Raw genomic sequence first — 19797 nt, 5'->3', positions numbered from 1 at the left:
ATGAGTAGAAGAAATAAGATACTTACAAAAAAAAAAAAAAGAAAACGCTATTAAATACAACGATTAACGGGTTGTCAAATTTTTGATTTGGTCCGGGCCTAACTCAGACTAAAAGTGCATTTGTATAAATGACATAAGTGGGAAAGTATATTTCATTCATAGCTATAAAACTAGATATATTACATCGAAATATTAAAATAAACTCAATAAATGCAACAGCGAACGTTTCGATGAGAATTCAATGTCTTCATATTGGAAGTGTCTTATGAAAAAGGAAATCAGTCAATAAGCTGTATTTTTATATAGCGCTTTTCCTGTACATCTCAAAGCGCTGTACATAGCACAAAAATACATCAGCAACTGTTAATAATGTAGCGATCCGTGCAGTTGGAGTCCCTGCTGTCTGTCTGTGTTTGCACGCTGTGTGTGTTACTCCCGCCCCGCTGTATTCTGCCATCGCTTGTTTACCTTTGTGTGTATATCCCCGTTCTATGTAACCCGCTGTTTGTTTGTCCGCCCTGGTCTGTTCCCATTGGTTGTTATCTGTGCGTTCTCATTGGTTGTTGTTGTTTGTCTGTCTGTGCCCATTGGTCCTGGTGCGCGGCTGAGCGCCAATGATGTGTCCGAAGCCTGGTACTCTATTTGCATAAGGTGGCCGGCTAAGCCTAGGCGGCGCTGCAGAGTGCGATTTAAATTCAATCACGACTTCGTAGAAATGAGGTAACTAAATAGGTATCTGAAAGTATTACTACGGGTTAAATCTGGTAGCCAGACAAGAAGCTGCGCTCGTTCAGATCAGGTTGTTCCTGGCATGCAGCGAAGCGGACAGAGCTGTTTGCCAGAATTAAATTGAAAGCAGCGTGTTTTTTTTTTTCCGTTTCTTGCCTCCGGCTAAACGCTACAATAACGTCAGATATATTCAAATAAATAAATACATAAATAAATAATGCATTAAAAACGTCATTTAAACGTTTTATAAGAGTTAATACAAAATCCATTACAATATATAAATACATGTGAAACATCCATTATAAGTTATACTAACAAACAGTTAATTACCAAACGCCAACAAAAGCAAATAACGGCGGTGATTTCCAAAGACAAGCAGCACACCAAGAGAAGCTTCGACCTCCCAATGGACGCATCTAGCTGATGGAACAGCCAGCAGCCCAGCCCCTGATGCCCAGGGACATAAAAATGCAATAAATCCGTCCTGGACAGCCTTAAAGGTCAGCAAGAAAGAGGATCTTAAAAATGTAAAAAAATTAAATCTAGCGTACAGTATTATGTTGTGATGTCGTTCCTCCCGTGCCGCAGGGGGCGCTCCCCTCAGTATCCAATACAGCTCAAGTTGACAACCCCGTGTTCCCAGGGTGCACCTCTTTCGTGCAACCCCAGTGAATGACCTCCCTCATACACACACACAGAGGAGCGCAGATAGAGCACACGCTTCCCGGGGCTGACACAGAAAAGCACCCTTTTTTAAAAAAGGTAGCTCTGCAGTCCTGCAGTCCTTTATTAAAACAGTCTCTGTCGAGCATCCCTGTGCTGTTGTACCGTCCCCGTATCCACGATGGCCGGAATAAAGGAGCTGTCTCCCGACGCAGGCCCCGTCGAAACCCGGGCCCCCGAAGACGAAATCGAAGGAGACGACGAGGACGATGAGGTGAAAAAAAAAATACTAAAGCGTTGAAAATGATTCTAATATTTATGTCTTCTCAATTCTAGTCTGGGTTACAGTAATAGTTTAATACTTCGGACATGAGGTGAGTGAAGTCTGTCGCTCTTGCGCATGGAATTCATTTAGTGTGCAGTCGTTATTGTGCACTGTGTCAGAGAGACGCACACGTTTTTAACGGGTACGTTATTCTAAACGTGATCCCCGCAGCCGGTATCACAGCCTAATGTTACCCCCTGGTAACGTTCACCTTCGTGAATTTAGCCCAGGCTAATTCTCCCTACGGTGTGAGGTTACCGATTACATGAGACTCCCGCTGCACAGCAGTGTGATCCAGTCCTGGTTTCACTAGGAGTTTAATAATAACACACCTGAGCTTGTTAGCTAGACACGCTGGGACTAATCAAGCTGGTAGCAGTAAAAGCTGGACTGGATCACGCTGCTGTGCAGTGGGAGACTTATTGTTATCCCTGTAACCGTATTACTGACCTTCTTTAAGGAGTGCTGACCATCTTTAAAACACATTACCTTGCCTCTTGTTAGCTTTATAAAAAGCAGGGATGGAAATAAGACTTATATTGCATACGAGTTTGATCCATTCCTGATTTCACTGGGAGTCTAACACACCTGAGCTTCTTACATATACAGCAGTGTGGAGTAGTGGTCAGGGCTCTGGACTCTTGACCGGAGGGTCGTGGGTTCAATCCCAGGTGGGGACACTGCTGCTGTACCCTTGAGCAAGGTACTTTACCTAAATTGCTCCAGTAAAAACCCAACTGTATAAATGGGTAATTGTATGTAAAAAATAATATGTAAAAAATAATTTAATTGTATGTAATAATAATGTGATATCTTGTAACAATTGTAAGTCGCCCTGGATAAGGGCGTCTGCTAAGAACTAAATAAATAAATATACACACTAATTAAGCTGGTCGTAAAACCTGGAATGGATGACGCTGCTGTGCAATAGGAGTCTTCTTGCCAGCCCTGACCCAGAACCACTTAGAATGATTGAAGCAAACGGCACATAACAGTAAAGAGGATTGTAGAAATGTACTTGAGGTGTGTTTGTCTCTGACGCCCCTCCCCAGTTGGAGGAGACTCTGCCGGAGCGGCTCTGGGGTTTGACGGAGATGTTTCCTGAAGGGATGCGCTCTGCGGCCGGAGCCACGCTCCACTGCTCTCTCTCCCTCGCCAAGACCATGTACAGGTGAGCCGCGGAAAGGAGCGCCGGTGACGGGATACTGCAGGGTCGGAATATACTGTTACTGACTTTCATACAGATACATACAGAGTCCAGCAATCGCTGGCTGAGAGAACACCGCTCGGGAAGCAAGCGAAGTGTTCTCTAAGACAGAGTTGACCACCGGACACAATATGCCAAGACCAGTCACAATATGAATCCATAAATACAAAATGTATTTATGTCGTGACACACGTGCATCAGCATATGAAATGAACAGAATAGGTAAGAGAAAAGCAATAGGCAAGCGTACATTAACAAAACACCCCTGCATACAGTAAAAATGCAGCAGCTCTAACAGTAATTATGAAAACGAGAATGAATGTTAACACAATTGTTATTAACACAGCGCAGCCCCACACACATTAAATGCAGCAGCAGCAGCTCTAGATTACTCTCGCGGTGACAAGCCAGTTTTGAAAAGTTTGAATTTGATGGTGATGATGAGTTATCAGGTACAAAACCGTGCTGTATCAGTTTTGAATCGGTAGTGATGAATCACTAGCGGTGTCAAAAAGGAGTTATTTTAAGGGAAGTTCCTGTTCCTTTTAGGCAGAGCATTTACAATGGGAACAATCTGTTTCACCAGAAGGGTGTTCTTTTAGGCAAAGTGTTCTCTTCAGAGGTGTTCCTATACACAGAGACTACTGGAGTACTAAAAGTCATAATTCTCCCTGGGTAAGGATGTCTGCTAAGAAATAAATAATAATGAAGTTGTTTCTATCTTTTACATTAAAGGGGTTGCAGCTGACACATTACATTTTGTAAATCTTAGCTATGTATTCACTACATAGGCTTGCATAGCTGTCAGTCATTAGGGGAAGCAGCTGATTGGTTACTGATAGGACACATGACCTTGAAGGGGTGGGGACACTTTCACCCTCCCAAGTGAGCAAGGAAGTGCAACACTAACTGAAAGCAGGGCTTGCAAACAGATTTCTTAACCTAGTGTAGTGCCAGGTGAAAACAGAAGTTTGGTAAAAACATGTGCATCTTTCAAAACTGCCCATTGGTGAACAGTGAAAGGAGAGGTGTGGCAGGAGGGTGTATGGAACTTTTCTGTTGGCTACAGTCACTTTAATTAACACATACTTTTATGCAACAGCAAAACGTTTGACTTTAAGCTCAGGGTAGATGTGGGGCGAACTGAGCGCTGTTTATTGAATGATGCTACTTAGGGGTCAATTAGAATTATACTTATAGCATAATCGTTTGCTGAAATTGCAATGCAAGTTTGTTTAGTTATAAGTAGTTACAATTATGCTGCAGTAATTGCAATTATAATTACACTAAAAAGTAACAAATAGCTCCCCACGTTAACATGTTTACTCTGTTTATTCTACCCAGCAGTGATCATGGGTATAAATACAGAAACACACTATAGAACGCTTATTCAAACAAACGGGGGTCACAAAGTGGTTGAAAACATGAGAATAGCGATCTCTCAATGTAAAACGCAACATGGTACTGAGAATGATTAAGCTTGGAAAGGTGTGTAATTGAACTGTGATTGATCAATATGGCATAATTGTAACTGGCCCCAGCTCTGCTAATGACCCGTTGCTTCCCCTTTCTGTGTCTGCAGCTTCACCCGCTCTGCCCTGTGGGTCGGCACCACCTCCTTCATGATTCTGGTTCTGCCCGTCGTCTTCGAGACCGAGAAGCTGCAGCTGGAGCAGCAGCAACTGCAGCAGCAGAGACAGGTAACACTGCCCTGCCTGGCCGTGAGAAACACCTGGGTCTACTAGACTAACATTGATGTAGAACCCAAAACCAGATTGCAAACAGCACCAGCAGTCCAGTGATGACACCTGCCGTCAGGAAACATCTATGTCAAACCCCAGAGCCTCAACAGAGGAGATGACTACACTCCGAATACACATTCCTTTTACTGTTATAGCAGACCATGCCAATATCATTTATATAGCGTCCTTTGTGTGCAAACATCCCAGGACGCTTTACGGAAACAAACAGCAAGCCAAAAGAGCTCCAAACTGCTCGCCAGTGAAAAGGCCAAATCAAAGAGAGACGTTTTGAGCTTAGATTTAAAAATACTGTCTCAGAATTGCAGATAAAACCTGGAAGTGAGTTCCCAAGTGAAGAAGCTCGGGAACTAAAATCCCTCGAACCTGTCAGGTTTTAATTAAGTTCTTGGAATAGCCAAGAGACCATCACTGCAGATCTCAAAGTAGGAGGCGGTTTATAGGGAATAAGTAACTCGCACAGACAGGCAGGACCATGAAGAGCCTTGTAAGTGTGGAGCAGTGTTTTGAAATCAGTGCTTCTGCTGCTTCATAGAAAGCCAATGTAGTGACCTTAAAACTGGGGGAATACAACAAATAGACTGGAAATATTCGTGCTGTGGCATTTTGCATCTGCTGCAACCTGTTCAATGAGGCATCAGGGAACCAGCAAAAAAAAAAAAAGGGAATTAGGATGATTCCCCTTGAGGTTACAAAAGCTTGATTCGGTGTCTGTGTCGGTTGTGTCATGGTGTTTGCAATCTTCCTGAGTGGTTCTGTAGCTTCAATATTGAGTTGTAATTTTTCTCTGCTTTGAGTCTTAGTCTAGCAGACTAACATTTGGGCAAACGTGTCTTAATCATTCATCATTGTAAATAATGGAGCCACGGTGCCACCCTGTGGACTCTGGTGGAAGTGAAGATAGTGTGACGCACACAGTGTCAACTCTGTCTACCGCAGGCTAAGGCAGACGGCTCGTTGGTTTAGTATCGAAGGCTTTGGTCCAGCGAAAGGTTCTGTTTTCCTCCCCGAAAGGCTGTTACAGCAATTTGAATGCTTCACATTGCAATGCAAGAGAAACCCTCTACAAAATCCCATGCAAGGATGGCAATAAGACTCCTGTTGCATAGCAATTTGATCCGTCCCTGGTTTCACTGTGTGTTTAGTAATAAGATACACCCAGGCTTGTTACCTATACACACTGTGGCTAATCAAGCTGGCAGTAAAACCTGCAGCGGGGGTCTTATTTCTGTCCCTGCACATAGAATGTGAGTGAACGAAGCAGTCTGATTTGGCTGTGGGCGTTACGATGTACTTGATAAACCGTGATGCAGAGAACATCCCTGCGCATGACCGGTCGGATCGTTTTTTCTCTTTCAGATCCTGTTGGGTCCGAACATGGGAATGTCCGGAGGGATGGCGGGAATGATGCCGCCTGGTCCCGGGAAAATGTGATCCGGGAGCGATTGTCCTGAATCGAGAGCACGTCTGGGAATGGCAGAGATGGAGAGAGAGTAGAGCACGGGGTCGGTACACAGACTCCCTGACACAAGAACTGAACCTCCTTCTCAAGAGGAGAGAAGGAAGGGAGGGAGGGGGGGAACAGTGACATGAATCTTCTGATCTGAACCTTCGTCAGCCCTGATCCCCTTAACCCTTTCAGCACTGAAGTACCTGAGCCCCTCTGCCCTCGCTGCTCTACAAAGCACCCTGCAATGACTCTCTCAGACAGCTGCTGTTAATTTCTATTTTATTAACTCAAATACTAAACTATGTTCCAGTGGGGAGGGGGGTGTGTGTATGAAAATGACATGTGACCGGGATGGAAGTGAGACTCCCGTTCCACAGCAGTTTGATCCATTCCTGGTTTCATTAGGAGTTTATTAAAAAGACACACCTGAGCGTGTTACCTAGACACGCTGGGGCTAATCAAGCTGGTAGCAGTAAAACCTGGGATGGGTGGCACTGCTGTGCAATAGGAGTCTTATTCCCATCCCTGAATGATGGGGTGCAGTTGGGAAAGATGCAGATGAATTATAAACAGTTGTGGAGTTTGTGTTTTGCGTAACTATGTAAGCAGGCAGTGTATTTGTGTTATTTCATGAAAATTTCTTACCCGTATTTCGACTGCTGCTGCATTTCATAAATGATGATTCAGAGATGCTGCTTGATCACAGGAAAATTAATTGAATTCATATAATAATAACAGGAATGGAAATAAGACTCCTATTGCACAGCAGTGTCACCCATTCCAGGTTTTACTGCTACCAGCTTGATTAGCCCCAGTGTTTCTAGGTAACAAGCTCAGGTGTGTCTTACTACTAGTGTAGGAGGCTGTGTGGTCCAGTGGTTAAAGAAAAGGGGCTTGTAACCAGGAGGTCCCTGGTTCAAATCCCGCCTCATTCACTGTGTAACTCTGAGCAAGTCACTTAACCTCCTTGTGCTCCGTCTTTCGGGCAAGATGTTGTAAGTGATTCTGCAGCTGAAGTCGCCTTGGATAAAAGCGTCTGCTAAGTAGATAAATAATAATATTATTAAACTCATAGTTAAACTACGAATAGATCAAACTGCTACGCAATAGAAGTCTTATTTCCATCCCTGCATTAATAATAATAATAATAATAATGTAGATGGGGAATTTCAACATGATGAACTAAACAGATTGCTTGAACAATAGTTTTTGATATTGCAGCTTGGTGGTTTTTTTTTTTGGTTTTTTTTTAATTAAGTGGTGGATCTCAATATGCTAAAATGTATACATCAGTTATCAGCCATACGTCCCTGTGTTTGTATCTAGTACTGTTAAGAGATGGGTTAATAAATCATTCTTTAAAGTTTGGAGTGGTGGGGTGCAAGTATAGTAAGGAGATTTGAAAATGCTCCAGAGATGGAAATAAGACTCACGTTCCACAGCAGTGTGATCCAGTCCTGGTTTCACTAGGAGTTTACTAATAAGACACACCTGAGCTTGTTCTATATGCAGACTGAGGCTATTCAAACTGGTAGCAGTAAAACCTGGAATGGGTGACACTGCTGTGCAGTAGGAGTCTTATTTCTTATTTCCACTCCTGTGCTCTACAGTAAAATACGAGAAGTTTCCGAGGTGTCAGGCTTCTGGAACACTAGACGTGTGTTAAGCCTTCAAGTGCCGCTGCCAAGATGAATCAAACATGTATGGGATTGTATAGCCTTTATGAAGAGCCTGTGAAGTCCTAACTAATGAAAGTACATTCTGCAATGAAAGATTTATTTTAAAAACTTTTTTTTTTTTTACGTTTGTAAGATATGTTTTTAAATGTGACAGTGGACATGTGCCTGAGTCCTCATCAGGTGTATTTTTTATTTTTTTTTCCTTACTTTATTTTTGCCAGGGGTTTCCAATCAATCAAAGTCCTGGAGGGTAATTCCACTCCAGGTTTTACAGATAAAATGAGATAATGAACCAGTTCAGGGTCTGGATGGAGGTTTGTTTAATTGGTTCAATTGAACAATGTGGAACAGGGTTGGAACAAAGACCAGGGGTGGAAGTGCTGTCTTGGGACACCCCTGCCTTAAGCAGGATAAACATACACACCCAAACCACAGAAACGACTTTGAAATGCAGATTTCGTTCGATTGGCAACCTGCAGACATGTCTGCATTCGAAGGTTTAAAACCGTGGTTTTCTGTGTAAGCCAAGCTGATTATGTTCTAGAGCAGGGGTCTCCAATCTACTGTGGCTGCTGGTTTTCTTTACAACCAATCTCTGTTACTTAATTGAACCAATTATTGGCTTAATTAGCCAAGATTAACAGGTGTTCCAGATCTTTAGCCACTGTTGATGTAAAGACACCTATAAAGCCTGCTGGATAGGGGCTCCCCAGGACCAGGTTTGGAGACCCCTGCTCTAGATGTTACTGTATTAATGTTACTGCATGTGTCAGACAGCTTCATAACTGCGTAAGTTACCAGCTGGGCAGCTGATGTTGATGTGAAGGTGTATGGAGGCCCTTTTAAAGACATAAAGCTGGATCTACAGCTCTGGCCAATAGTTTTGCATCACCTAGAATTTTAGGATTGAGACATTATATATATATGTGTGTGTGTGTGAACATAATTTAGATATTTTATATTTATTATATTTTAATCAAAGAAACTACACAATGATATTGCTAAGAGGTCTACCGGAAGCCATAATAGTAGTACAGTAGTATTTCATGTTAGATTTCAAAGTGTCACATTTTTTAATTTGTCAGTTTTTCATAAAGTATATAGAAAACTACGAAGCGGTGTGTAATTCAATATGTTAACGTAACAAATATTCAGCAGGTTTCATTCGACTTTATGAAGCCAAATTAGTTCATTCTATATAGAGGGTGATGCAAAACTTTTGGCCCGAGCTGTAGATTTTAGTTTTACTTCTCCCTTGCATTGTTCTGAATGGGTCAGGTCAAAAGGAAGGAGACACTTCTTCACACAGAGAGTGGGGTGGGGGTGGAACGGTTTAGCTGTTGATGCTGAATCACTGGCATCCTTTAAGACCCGACTTGACAGAGTTTTGAGATCAATCAGCTGCTCGGAACCGGACGAGATCTGAGGGGCTGGACGGCCTCCTGTTGCTTGTAAACTTTTTCATGTTTCCACTCAGCTGGCTGCATGGTAAATTATGAGAGCAGATTCACAAGGTCACAGTATCACATGGTTTCTCAACTCTAGGAAGCAAACTAAATACATAAATAAAAAAGACTACACAGGTTTGAATTGAGCAGTAGAGAAAATAAATTCTCAGTATTGTAAGAACAATTAAATGGTGTTTAAATCCTGCTGATGTGTGTGTGTATATACACACACACACTTTAAGCAATGCTTCACTGTAATGTCCAGATATTTTTTACATCTGTTGTGAGTGGCTGACTGTTTCTCATCTCTGCCAGTGTGTTGATATAAAGATATGCAGCAGCAACTCCATTGTCTCTCGTTTGAAGTCATTTCACATTCGTGGGGAGGAATGCTGCTCTTTGATTGGCTGAGAAAGCATTTATGTCACCGCAATGGTTCTGTATTACACTGGTAGCACAAGTATAGGGCAGCTACAATGGGGTGAGGCTGGTAGAATGGGACCACAGTGTGCTAACTATACCCGCAATGATCTTCAATGGCAGACAGACAGACAGCGGCACTGCAATGGCTCTGTATTACACTGAGGGGCAATGGTAGCACAAGTATAGGGCAGCTACAATGGGGTGGGGCTGGTAGAATGGGACCACAGTGTGCTAACTATACCCTCAGTGATCTTCAATGGCAGACAGACAGGCAGCGGCACTGCAATGGTTCTGTATTACACTGAGGGGGGCAATGGTAGCACAAGTATAGCAGGGCAGCTACAATGGGGTGAGGCTGGTAGAATGGGACCACAGTGTGCTAACTATACCCTCAATGATCTTCAATGGCAGACAGACAGACAGCGGCACTGCAATGGCTCTGTATTACACTGAGGGGCAATGGTAGCACAAGTATAGGGCAGCTACAATGGGGTGAGGCTGGTAGAATGGGACCACAGTGTGCTAACTATCCCCTCAATGATCTTCAATGGCAGACAGACAGACAGCGGCACTGCAATGGCTCTGTATTACACTGAGGGGCAATGGTAGCACAAGTATAGGGCAGCTACAATGGGGTGAGGCTGGTAGAATGGGACCACAGTGTGCTAACTATCCCCTCAATGATCTTCAATGGCAGACAGACAGACAGCGGCACTGCAATGGTTCTGTATTACACTGAGGGGCAATGGTAGCACAAGTATAGGGCAGCTACAATGGGGTGAGGCTGGTAGAATGGGACCACAGTGTGCTAACTATACCCTCAATGATCTTCAATGGCAGACAGACAGACAGTGGCACTGCCATGGCTCTGTAGGCAATGGTAGTTTGTGAGCACCCGATTTGAATAACAAAGCCGTTTCAAAATTAATGATGTAGACGGCCTGATTTGAAATGAGTCTGTTTTAGTTGACATTATTAACTCCGGCCGTTAACCTGCGCGTCTGCGCTCGTACATTTTAAGAGCTAATGCTTAAAACTACGACTTTTCCACAGCTGTTTATTCCATTTTTTTAAATTAAGAAAGTAATAGCTTATGTAGCCTTCACAATACCTAGAGATACGCACGGCTGTGTCTAATAACGAGTTGAGTCGTTTTACACGAACTTTCTTCTCAGTTCACAAATGTATAAATTATATAACAAATTTGAACACGAGCACGAGAGACCGGCGGCAGGCAGAGCGGTTTTAACAGATTACAACATAACAGACAAGAACGCCGTCCAATGCGTTTGCAGCAGCTGTGTTGATCTCTCCAATCAGTGTAGGCTGTAAGAAAAAATTGACCAATAACAATTTCTCCAATGGGACGAAGGCGGGATGTAAACAGCAGCACGCGACGGCGATTAAAGTGAGTCGCGCGTCCCTGACTGATTATTCCCGCCATCGACTGTCAACGACACGCAGGTACGAGATTATTATTGTTATTTCAACAAAAACTAGCAAATTATTATTATTATTATTATTATTATTATTATTATTATTATTATTATTATTATTAAACCTTTATTTTACTAGGATTTCACATTGAGATTAAACCATTTTTCAAGTGAGACCTAGCCAAGAAAGGTCGCAGCAGTACAATAAAACATATTACAACACAAACATACAAATAAAAAAAAAAATACTTTTAAAACGCAGACAAGTCATACTAAATACAATAAACAACGTGTAATGAACTACTTAAAACAAACACAACTCTCAATTAGATCATCATGCAGAAAAAAATTAATAGCTAAATCATTTAGAGTGCGGTTTCTAAAAATCGAACAAACTAAACGATATTTCTTTCTATATATATATATATATACAAACACACACCGACAATTTGTAGTTTTAGAAGAAATACAGTTAGATAATGTATAACAGAATAATAAAGTAACATCAATGAATAAATAGACTCAGTACCACGATTTTGTATTATTATTATTATTATTATTATTATTATTATTATTATTATTATTATTTTAATCACCAATACTGTATAACAAACTAAGCCAATATTAATATTAAAATTAATAGTTTTATTACTGAAAATATTTAAATTCCGTTTTAAAAGCGGAATAATACAGTCGTGTATGTATTAACTCAGTAACTGCTGTGCAGTTTGTGAGTTTGCTCAGGATTGATTTCATCTTTCACTTTATCATCTGAAGAATTTAACAATCTCATTTTTTTTTCATATAGTTTGCTCATAAAATTCTAGGTGATTTAAAACTTTTGGTCATAGCTGTACATCTGTTTTACACAAGGTCAAATGTACCCCATATTATCAGTTCCCTGTTGCTGCCTCAGGGGCTGTTTGAATAGAAAAACATACTCCCACAACTACAGCTGGGCTTCAGTGCTATTTGATTAGCCATTGCTGAGCCCTGCAAATTGTGCTGTATTACACCATACTGTGTTTTCACCAGGTATATTTAATGAACAGATAGGAAAAGGATGTGTGTGATAGAGAGAGACGCTCACACTGCACCCAGGGTGTCGGACTCCAGGCCTCGAGGGGCCTCTGCAGGGTCTCCTGGTTTTCATTCCAACTTCAGCTCTCAATTAACTTCATTGATCCCATTATTTGTTTGTGTTTAATATTTTTTCCCAGCTCTACCTCCCCTTCTGCTCTCTCCACAGCGTTCCCTACTCCCTGTCGCTATGAAATCAGCTGAAGACCAGGTGGTGGAGGATGAAGTGGCCTTCCAGGACGACGAGGTATTAAAACAGGGTTCAAACAATCTCAAGCCATTCTAACTAAACTAACTCTCTACAGAGCTATCTCAACCAGGGATCCGGGACCCCCTGTGGCTGCTGGTTTTCATTCCAGCCAAGCTCTCAATTACTTAACTAAACCCTTAACTGAACTAATAATTGGCTTAATTAGACCTTTTTTTATTATTGTTTTCAAATCTTAAAACAGTTGCAGAATTCAAGGTGACTATGAAGTTGTATAATAAGTAACTTGAAAGGAGCTGAAAACTTAAAAAAAGTCAAATTATTAAACCAATGATCAGTTCAATTGAGGGTTGAATTTAAGTAATTGAGAGCTCAGTTGGAATTAAATCAGAAGACACAGGGGGTCCCGAGGACCAGGTTTGAGAAGCACACCTGTGTATTCCTCTGAGGGCGTGATCATTGCTCTCTCTTATACAATACAATACAATACAATACAGTGCAATGGGGATTTAGAAAGAGCTTTGAATCAGACTTAAGTGTAAAAAGTTGTCAGGATGTTAACAATGAAAAGAAAAATTACAGGGACATGTAACGCAATATTGTTCTTACTCTGTAATGAATGGATTTCTTGAATACCTGCTGTTAGATCAGTCCTCACCAATGTGTTTTAAAAATACACCCAGAATGTATTAGGAATAATCAGACACCAATACAATCGCAGTCAACAACACAAGTTGTTTTACTTAACTTCTAATACAGTAGCAACACTATATTAATCCATACGAGTCAAAGAGAATAGATAGCAATTATCGTCTCCTGATTCACATTCCCATAGTCTTCAATGTACCCTAACATTAACTTGAGTAGCTGCAAAAGTCAACGTGAGGAAGTGTTTAATGGAGGCTAACGAGTCACAGACAGGTACAACTCCGTTGATTCCTTTTCTTGTCTCTTTTTTTCTTAATTGTTTTTTTTTTAACAGGAGTCGTTTTTCCAGGACATCGATCTCCTGCAGAAACATGGAATTGTGAGTACAATATATGCACAATGAAATCAGCACCGCTTTGATGCCTGAGTCGCGTCCCTCTGCTGTGATAGAGGGGCAGCGTTGTCATGCAGAGTGCTGGAAAAGTCCCTGCTTCGTTATGATAAGGGCTTGGAGTTTTCAGGTTTGGTTTTTGATCACTTGACATCCCTTTAAACTAATTTTGAACCGATTCCGTTTCCTAATTCAACTCAGAAAAAAAAAAGCTGTTAATTACAAAAGCATGCCACTTGTTTTTTACCTTCACATCATGACCGAGCCAGAATCTGACAGACAGAAGTGACAAATAACTTGCTCATCCCTCAATCCCAATAGCATTTGATTCTTGCACTCGCATCGTTTGATCATTGTGCTTTTGTTATTTTCCACACTCGTTTAACAGAGTTGTCCTGACAGATTTCCTTTCTAGCATTACATACCCAGTCTGGAGTGAACTGATAGCAAGTCCAGCATTTAAAATCTCCTCGATTGTAGCAAAGAAAACAAATGATCTTAAACCCAGTTTGAATAGTTTTCTTATTAGGATGCAGAGATAGCTACTAATTAACATTTAAGGGGTGGGGGGCAGATTAGGGAAATAAAAACCGAAAAGTTCCAGCCCTAATTATGATCCATGTTTACTGACCTTAACAATATAAAAATGCTTCTGAAAAAAGTGTGTTTGTGGGGTAAGTGAGGGGAGCAGAAACAGAATCCAAGAACACAGAATGCAGAACACACCTAACAGGACATTAACAAGCAGGTAAGGAATTAAATATTATTAGGAAACTAAACAATAAGAAACGTCCCTTTAAATATACAAATGTTAGCTGAAAGTATAGACTACTTGACGTGGTTACTTTTAGTTTTAACTTAGACCACATTGGTAGTCATTCATCATATTTGTAAAGGACTGTATTAGAAAGATGCAGAGGAACCCAATGCAGGACCGCGTTTCTTTTACTTCTCATCTGGAGGTGACTTGCTCAGGGTCACACACAGCGAGTCAGTGGCTGAGCCGGGATTTCAGCCTCCTGGTAGCAAGCCCCTTTCTCTAACCACTGGATCCCCAAGCCTCCTATGCAGTGTTAGTTCAAATGTTTCAACGTTGCTCCCCTCTCAGAACGTGGCTGACATCAAGAAGCTGAAGACTGTGGGGATCTGCACTGTCAAGGGCATCCAGATGACAACGCGCCGCACTCTGTGCAACATCAAGGGGCTGTCCGAGGCCAAAGTGGACAAGATCAAAGAGGCAGCCAACAAGCTGGTGGTAAGAAACCTCCCTTCTCTTTACTCCCTTCTCTTTACTGTCATCTTGTGACAGGGCAGCGTCACAGCCCAGGCTGTTACCGGCAGGGAAGAGACCCAGAGACAGAAAGCTACAGTTTAAGCGCTGGCAAGTTTATTAAACAAACACAAAAACAGGCACAAAATAAAAGGGTTAAACTGGGCTGGGCATTAGCCTTCACTACCACGCTGCCAACCAGTACGAATACTCACCTCTCACCCCTCACCTGTGTGTCTCAGTGTTTCTAACTGTGCGTGTCTTTGTGTTTCTGTGTTCTCTGTGTGTTCCTGTCTGTGTGTTTCTAAGTGTGTGTGTCTGTGTGTTTCTGTGTTCTCTGTGTGTTCCTGTCTGTGTGTCTCTGTTTCTGAGTGTGTTTCTGTGTGTCTTTGTGTTTCTGAGTGTGTCTCTGTGTGTTCCTGTCTGTGACTGTCTGTGTTCTCTTTGTGTTTCTGTGTGTGTGTCTCTGTGTTTCTGAGTGAGTGTGTATGTGTGTGTGTGTGTTTGTCTGTGGGTCTGTGTCTCTGTGTGTCTCAGTGTGTTCCTGTGTTTTTGAGTGTGTGTGTGTGTGTCTCTGTGTGGGTCTGTGTCTCAGAGTCTCTGTGTGTGTGTGTTTCAGGAGCCGGGGTTTCTGACAGCCTTCGAGTACAGTGAGAAGAGGAAGACAGTGTTTCACATCTCCACAGGAAGCCAGGAGTTTGAGTAAGATGACAGCGCGGAAAACACAACAGTGTGTAGCTATGGCCAAGAGTTTTGCATCACCTAGAATTTTAGGATTGAGACATAATAAAAATAAAAATAAAACTATGAACATAATTTAGATCTTTTATTTAACATTGTGTAATCAAAGAAACTACAAAATGACATTGCAAATAAAGTCTACCGGATGCCATAATAGTAGTACAGTAGTATTTTGTCAGTTTTTCGTTAAGTATCTGGAAAACTACAAAGCGGTATGCAGTTCAATATGTTAACGTATCATTATTCAGCAGGTTTCAAAAGAACATAAGAACATAAGAAAGTTTGCAAACATGAGGAGGCCATTCAGCCCATCTTGCTCGTTTGGTTGTTAGTAGCTTATTGATCCCAGAATCTCATCAAGCAGCTTCTTGAAGGATCCTAGGGTGTCAGCTTCAACAACATTACTGGGGAGTTGGTTCCAGACCCTCATAATTCTCTGTGTAAAAAAGTGCCTCCTATCTTCTGTTCTGAATGCCCCTTTATCTAATCTCCATTTGTGACCCCTGGTCCTTGTTTCTTTTTTCAGGTCGAAAAAGTCTCCTGGGTCGACATTGTCAATACCTTTTAGAATTTTGAATGCTTGACTTAGATCACCGCGTAGTCTTCTTTGTTCAAGACTGAATAGATTCAATTCTTTTAGCCTGTCTGCATACGACATGCTTTTTAAACCCGGGATTATTCTGGTCGCTCTTCTTTGCACTTTCTAGAGCAGCAATATCCTTTTTGTAACAAGGTGACCAGAACGGAAGACAATATTCTAGATGAGTTCTTACTAATGCATTGTAAAGTTTTAACATTCGACTTTATGAAGCAAAATTGGTTAATTCTATAGAGTGATGCTAACCTTTGTTTGTGTGAACAAATACCAACATGGTCATTTTCGCCACCATTTCAAAACAGCGTTCGTTCAAGTTTAGAATATTTCTCCTAGCGCTTAATAATTTTTTTTAATAGTACCCCCAAAGAATGCAAGAAAATCTAAAATATCTAAAAGTACAACAGAATAGGGGTAATTTAAAGATCGCTGTGCTGCAGTGTGCTGCAGGTGTAGTGCAGTCCATTCTTTTCCATTGATACATGTAGAATTGATAGCCAGCAGTGAGTGTACTTTGAGTTCTTCCCTGTTTGTCTCTGCAGCAAACTGTTAGGAGGGGGAGTTGAGAGCATGGCCATCACTGAGGCATTTGGAGGTGAGTTACAGTGTGTGTGTGTGTGTGTGTGTGTCTGTGTGCGTTTGTGTGTGTCTGTGTGTGTGTGTGTGTGTGTGTGAGTGTCACTTATTGAATGTAACTGCCCACCTGTACAACTATACCCAAGCATAGGATTGAGACAGAATTAAAAAAAAAAAAAAAAAAACTATGAACATTTAACATTATCTAATCAAAGAAACTACAAAATAATATCGCAAATGGATCACAAATCAAGTACATTGAAAACTACAAAGCGCTGTGTAATTCAGTATGTTAACGTAACATTATTCAACAGGTTTCTTTCAACTTTATAAAGCAAAATTAGTTCACTCTATAGGATGAGGCAAAACTTTTAGCCATAGCTGTACATGTAACTGTCGTCAGTCCAAGCTGTTGTTGATTGTGTGTGTGTGTTTGTGTGTGATTGTCTATGTGTCTCTGCTTGTGTCTGTCTGTCTCTGCGCGTGTGTGTTTGTTATTTTGTGAGTTTGAGTGCGTGTGTCTACGTGTTTGTATAGTGAGCAGTAAATGTAGCTTTTGAGACTCTTATCACCCTTATAAAAGTTTACCACAGTAAAAGCATAACAAAGTGTAATAAAGCACAGTGAAAGCTAAAGCATAGACAAGCATTGTAAAGCATAGACAAGCATTGTAAAGCAAAGAGAAGTCTGGTAAAGCATAGGGAAGCATTGTAAAGCACAGAGAGGTCTGGTAAAGCATAGGGAAGCATTGTAAAGCACAGAGAGGTCTGGTAAAGCATAGGGAAGCATTGTAAAGCACAGAGAGGTCTGGTAAAGCATAGGGAAGCATTGTAAAGCACAGAGAGGTCTGGTAAAGCATAGGGAAGCATTGTAAAGCACTGAGAGCTACAATAAAGCATGGGGAAGCACTGCAAAGCACAGAGAGGTGTGGTAAAGCATATTAATAAACATGACAAACCAGGGTAAACTATGGTAAATGCATGATATAACCATGGGGAAAACCTACAAAAATGCAATGCAAAACTACCGTGGTAAACTTGAATATGGGTTGCGACAGCTGCCCCATTCACTCCTCTGCAAGCTCAGTGTCTAACACACCACCAGCACACACACACACATTCACACAACCAGCACACACACACACACTAACACACACACATTCCTCTAGCCGGCCTCAATCCCGCTGTTTTCATCCCTGTTTCCTTTTGTTTCCTCAGAATTCCGGACGGGAAAGACGCAGCTCTCCCACACGCTGTGCGGTGAGTCGTTTTGAAATCGCATTTCGAACCCGGTGCCGTCTGCTCTCCAGACCCGTGTAAAATAAACACTCAAACAGTTTTGAAGCAGGCGGGTTTATTGCACAGATTTGTATATACATTCGGACACTCTGGTTGGCAACAAGAGTCTCCTATTAAAGAAAGCCGAGTTAAACACTCTACTGTGCAGTAGAATGGGTGTTATTGATTCCAGACCTCATTCATGCATTGGGTTCCTTTGCCTCTTTCTGATCCAGTCCTTTATAAACTCTGCTATATGAACACTCAGCTCACTCCCGTTGCTGTTGTTCTCTAGTGACGGCTCAGCTCCCTGGAGCAGCGGGATACTCCGGAGGGAAAATCATCTTCATCGACACGGAGAACACCTTGTATCCTTCCCAGCTCGACCCCACCCGCCATTCCCTTATAGGAGTTTACAATGCTTCCCTATGCTTTACCATACCTCTCTGTGCTTTACAATGCTTCCCTATGCTTTACCAGACCTCTCTGTGCTTTACAATGCTTCCCTATGCTTTACCAGACCTCTCTGTGCTTTACAATGCTTCCCTATGCTTTACCAGACCTCTCTGTGCTTTACAATGCTTCCCTATGCTTTACCAGACCTCTCTGTGCTTTACAATGCTTCCCTATGCTTTACCAGACCTCTCTGTGCTTTACAATGCTTCCTTGTGTTTTAGATTTCACTGTGCTTTATTACATTTTGCTGTGCTTTTACTATGGGGTTCTTGCAGTCCAATTAAACTAGGCCTCTGGAAATCACTTGAGTTCAGGACCCCATCTCTTACCGAGAGAGGCCAGCGGTGTGACTGTATTTAAAAAGAGCTGCTCTCCTTATCCCCGCCGCCACACAGCCGCCCTGATCGACTGAAGGACATCGCTGACCGATTCAACGTGGACCAGGACGCCGTGCTGGACAACGTGCTGTACGCGCGCGCCTACACCAGTAAGAGAGCTCTCCCCTAACCTCACACCAGTAAGAGAGCTCTCCCCTTACCCTTACACCAGTAAGAGAGCTCTCCCTAACCCTTGCACCAGTAAGAGAGCTCTCCCCTAACCCTTACACCAGTAAGAGAGCTCTCCCCTAACCCTTACACCAGTAAGAGAGCTCTCCCCTAACCCTTGCACCAGTAAGAGAGCTCTCCCCTAACCCTTACACCAGTAAGAGAGCTCTCCCCTAACCCTTACACCAATAAGAGAGCTCTCCCCTAACCCTTGCACCAGTAAGAGAGCTCTCCCCTAACCCTTGAACCAGTAAGAGAGCTCTCCCCTAACCCTTACACCAGTAAGAGAGCTCTCCCCTAACCCTTGCACCAGTAAGAGAGCTCTCCCCTAACCCTCGCACCAGTAAGAGAGCTCTCCCTAACCCTTGCACCAGTAAGAGAGCTCTCCCCTAACCCTTGCACCAGTAAGAGCTGAAGAGCTCATGGTTAGAGCTCTGCTTCAACCCAGGAGATCAGGACCCCCCCACCGTCCCACACACACACACACACAACACAGACATCTGAGTCATCCATGCACAGCTACGGCCATAAGTTATGCATCGCCTAGAATTTTAGGATTGAGACATTAAAAAAAAAAAAGAAAACTATATGCGATCTTTTATTTAACATTGTGTAATCAAAGAAACTACAATTTTACATTTCTGTCAGTTTTTCGTTAAAAAAGCAGTATGGAATTCAATATTTTAACGTAACATTACTCAGCAACTTTCATTCGACTTTATGTAGCAAAATTAGTTCATGCTATAGGGGGAGGCTAAACTTTTGACCACAGCTTTAGAGTTCGGTGTCTACTTATAATCAAGTTGAGAGCGTATTTCATTCTTGCGCACCCTGGTCTGGTCTGTCATACACAGAGTGCATGAGAAAGTCTCTTGGGTATATTCTGTTTA

The 19797-nt window shown here is 42.1% G+C and overlaps 2 protein-coding genes across 2 annotated transcripts; both read left to right on the top strand.

The window, feature by feature from the left end:
* The first annotated feature begins 1280 nt into the window (after positions 1–1280).
* Positions 1281–9608, top strand: LOC117433029 (mitochondrial import receptor subunit TOM22 homolog). Its single transcript, XM_034910748.2, has 4 exons — positions 1281–1666; positions 2770–2888; positions 4507–4624; positions 6044–9608. Exons 1-4 carry the CDS (start codon positions 1574–1576, stop codon positions 6116–6118), a joined length of 405 nt encoding a protein of 134 aa, XP_034766639.1. The 5' UTR covers positions 1281–1573; the 3' UTR covers positions 6119–9608.
* A 2764-nt stretch (positions 9609–12372) lies between these two features.
* On the top strand, positions 12373–18869 carry LOC131723073 (meiotic recombination protein DMC1/LIM15 homolog). Its single transcript, XM_059016408.1, has 8 exons — positions 12373–12447; positions 13391–13435; positions 14556–14702; positions 15337–15419; positions 16596–16648; positions 17847–17888; positions 18202–18274; positions 18758–18869. Exons 1-8 carry the CDS (start codon positions 12391–12393, stop codon positions 18867–18869), a joined length of 612 nt encoding a protein of 203 aa, XP_058872391.1. The 5' UTR covers positions 12373–12390.
* Positions 18870–19797: the final 928 nt, after the last annotated feature.

This window comes from Acipenser ruthenus, chromosome 53 (genome assembly GCF_902713425.1).
Source record: "Acipenser ruthenus chromosome 53, fAciRut3.2 maternal haplotype, whole genome shotgun sequence".
NCBI classification, from domain to species: Eukaryota; Metazoa; Chordata; class Actinopteri; order Acipenseriformes; family Acipenseridae; genus Acipenser; species Acipenser ruthenus.
This window is presented reverse-complemented; position numbering and strand designations above follow the sequence as displayed.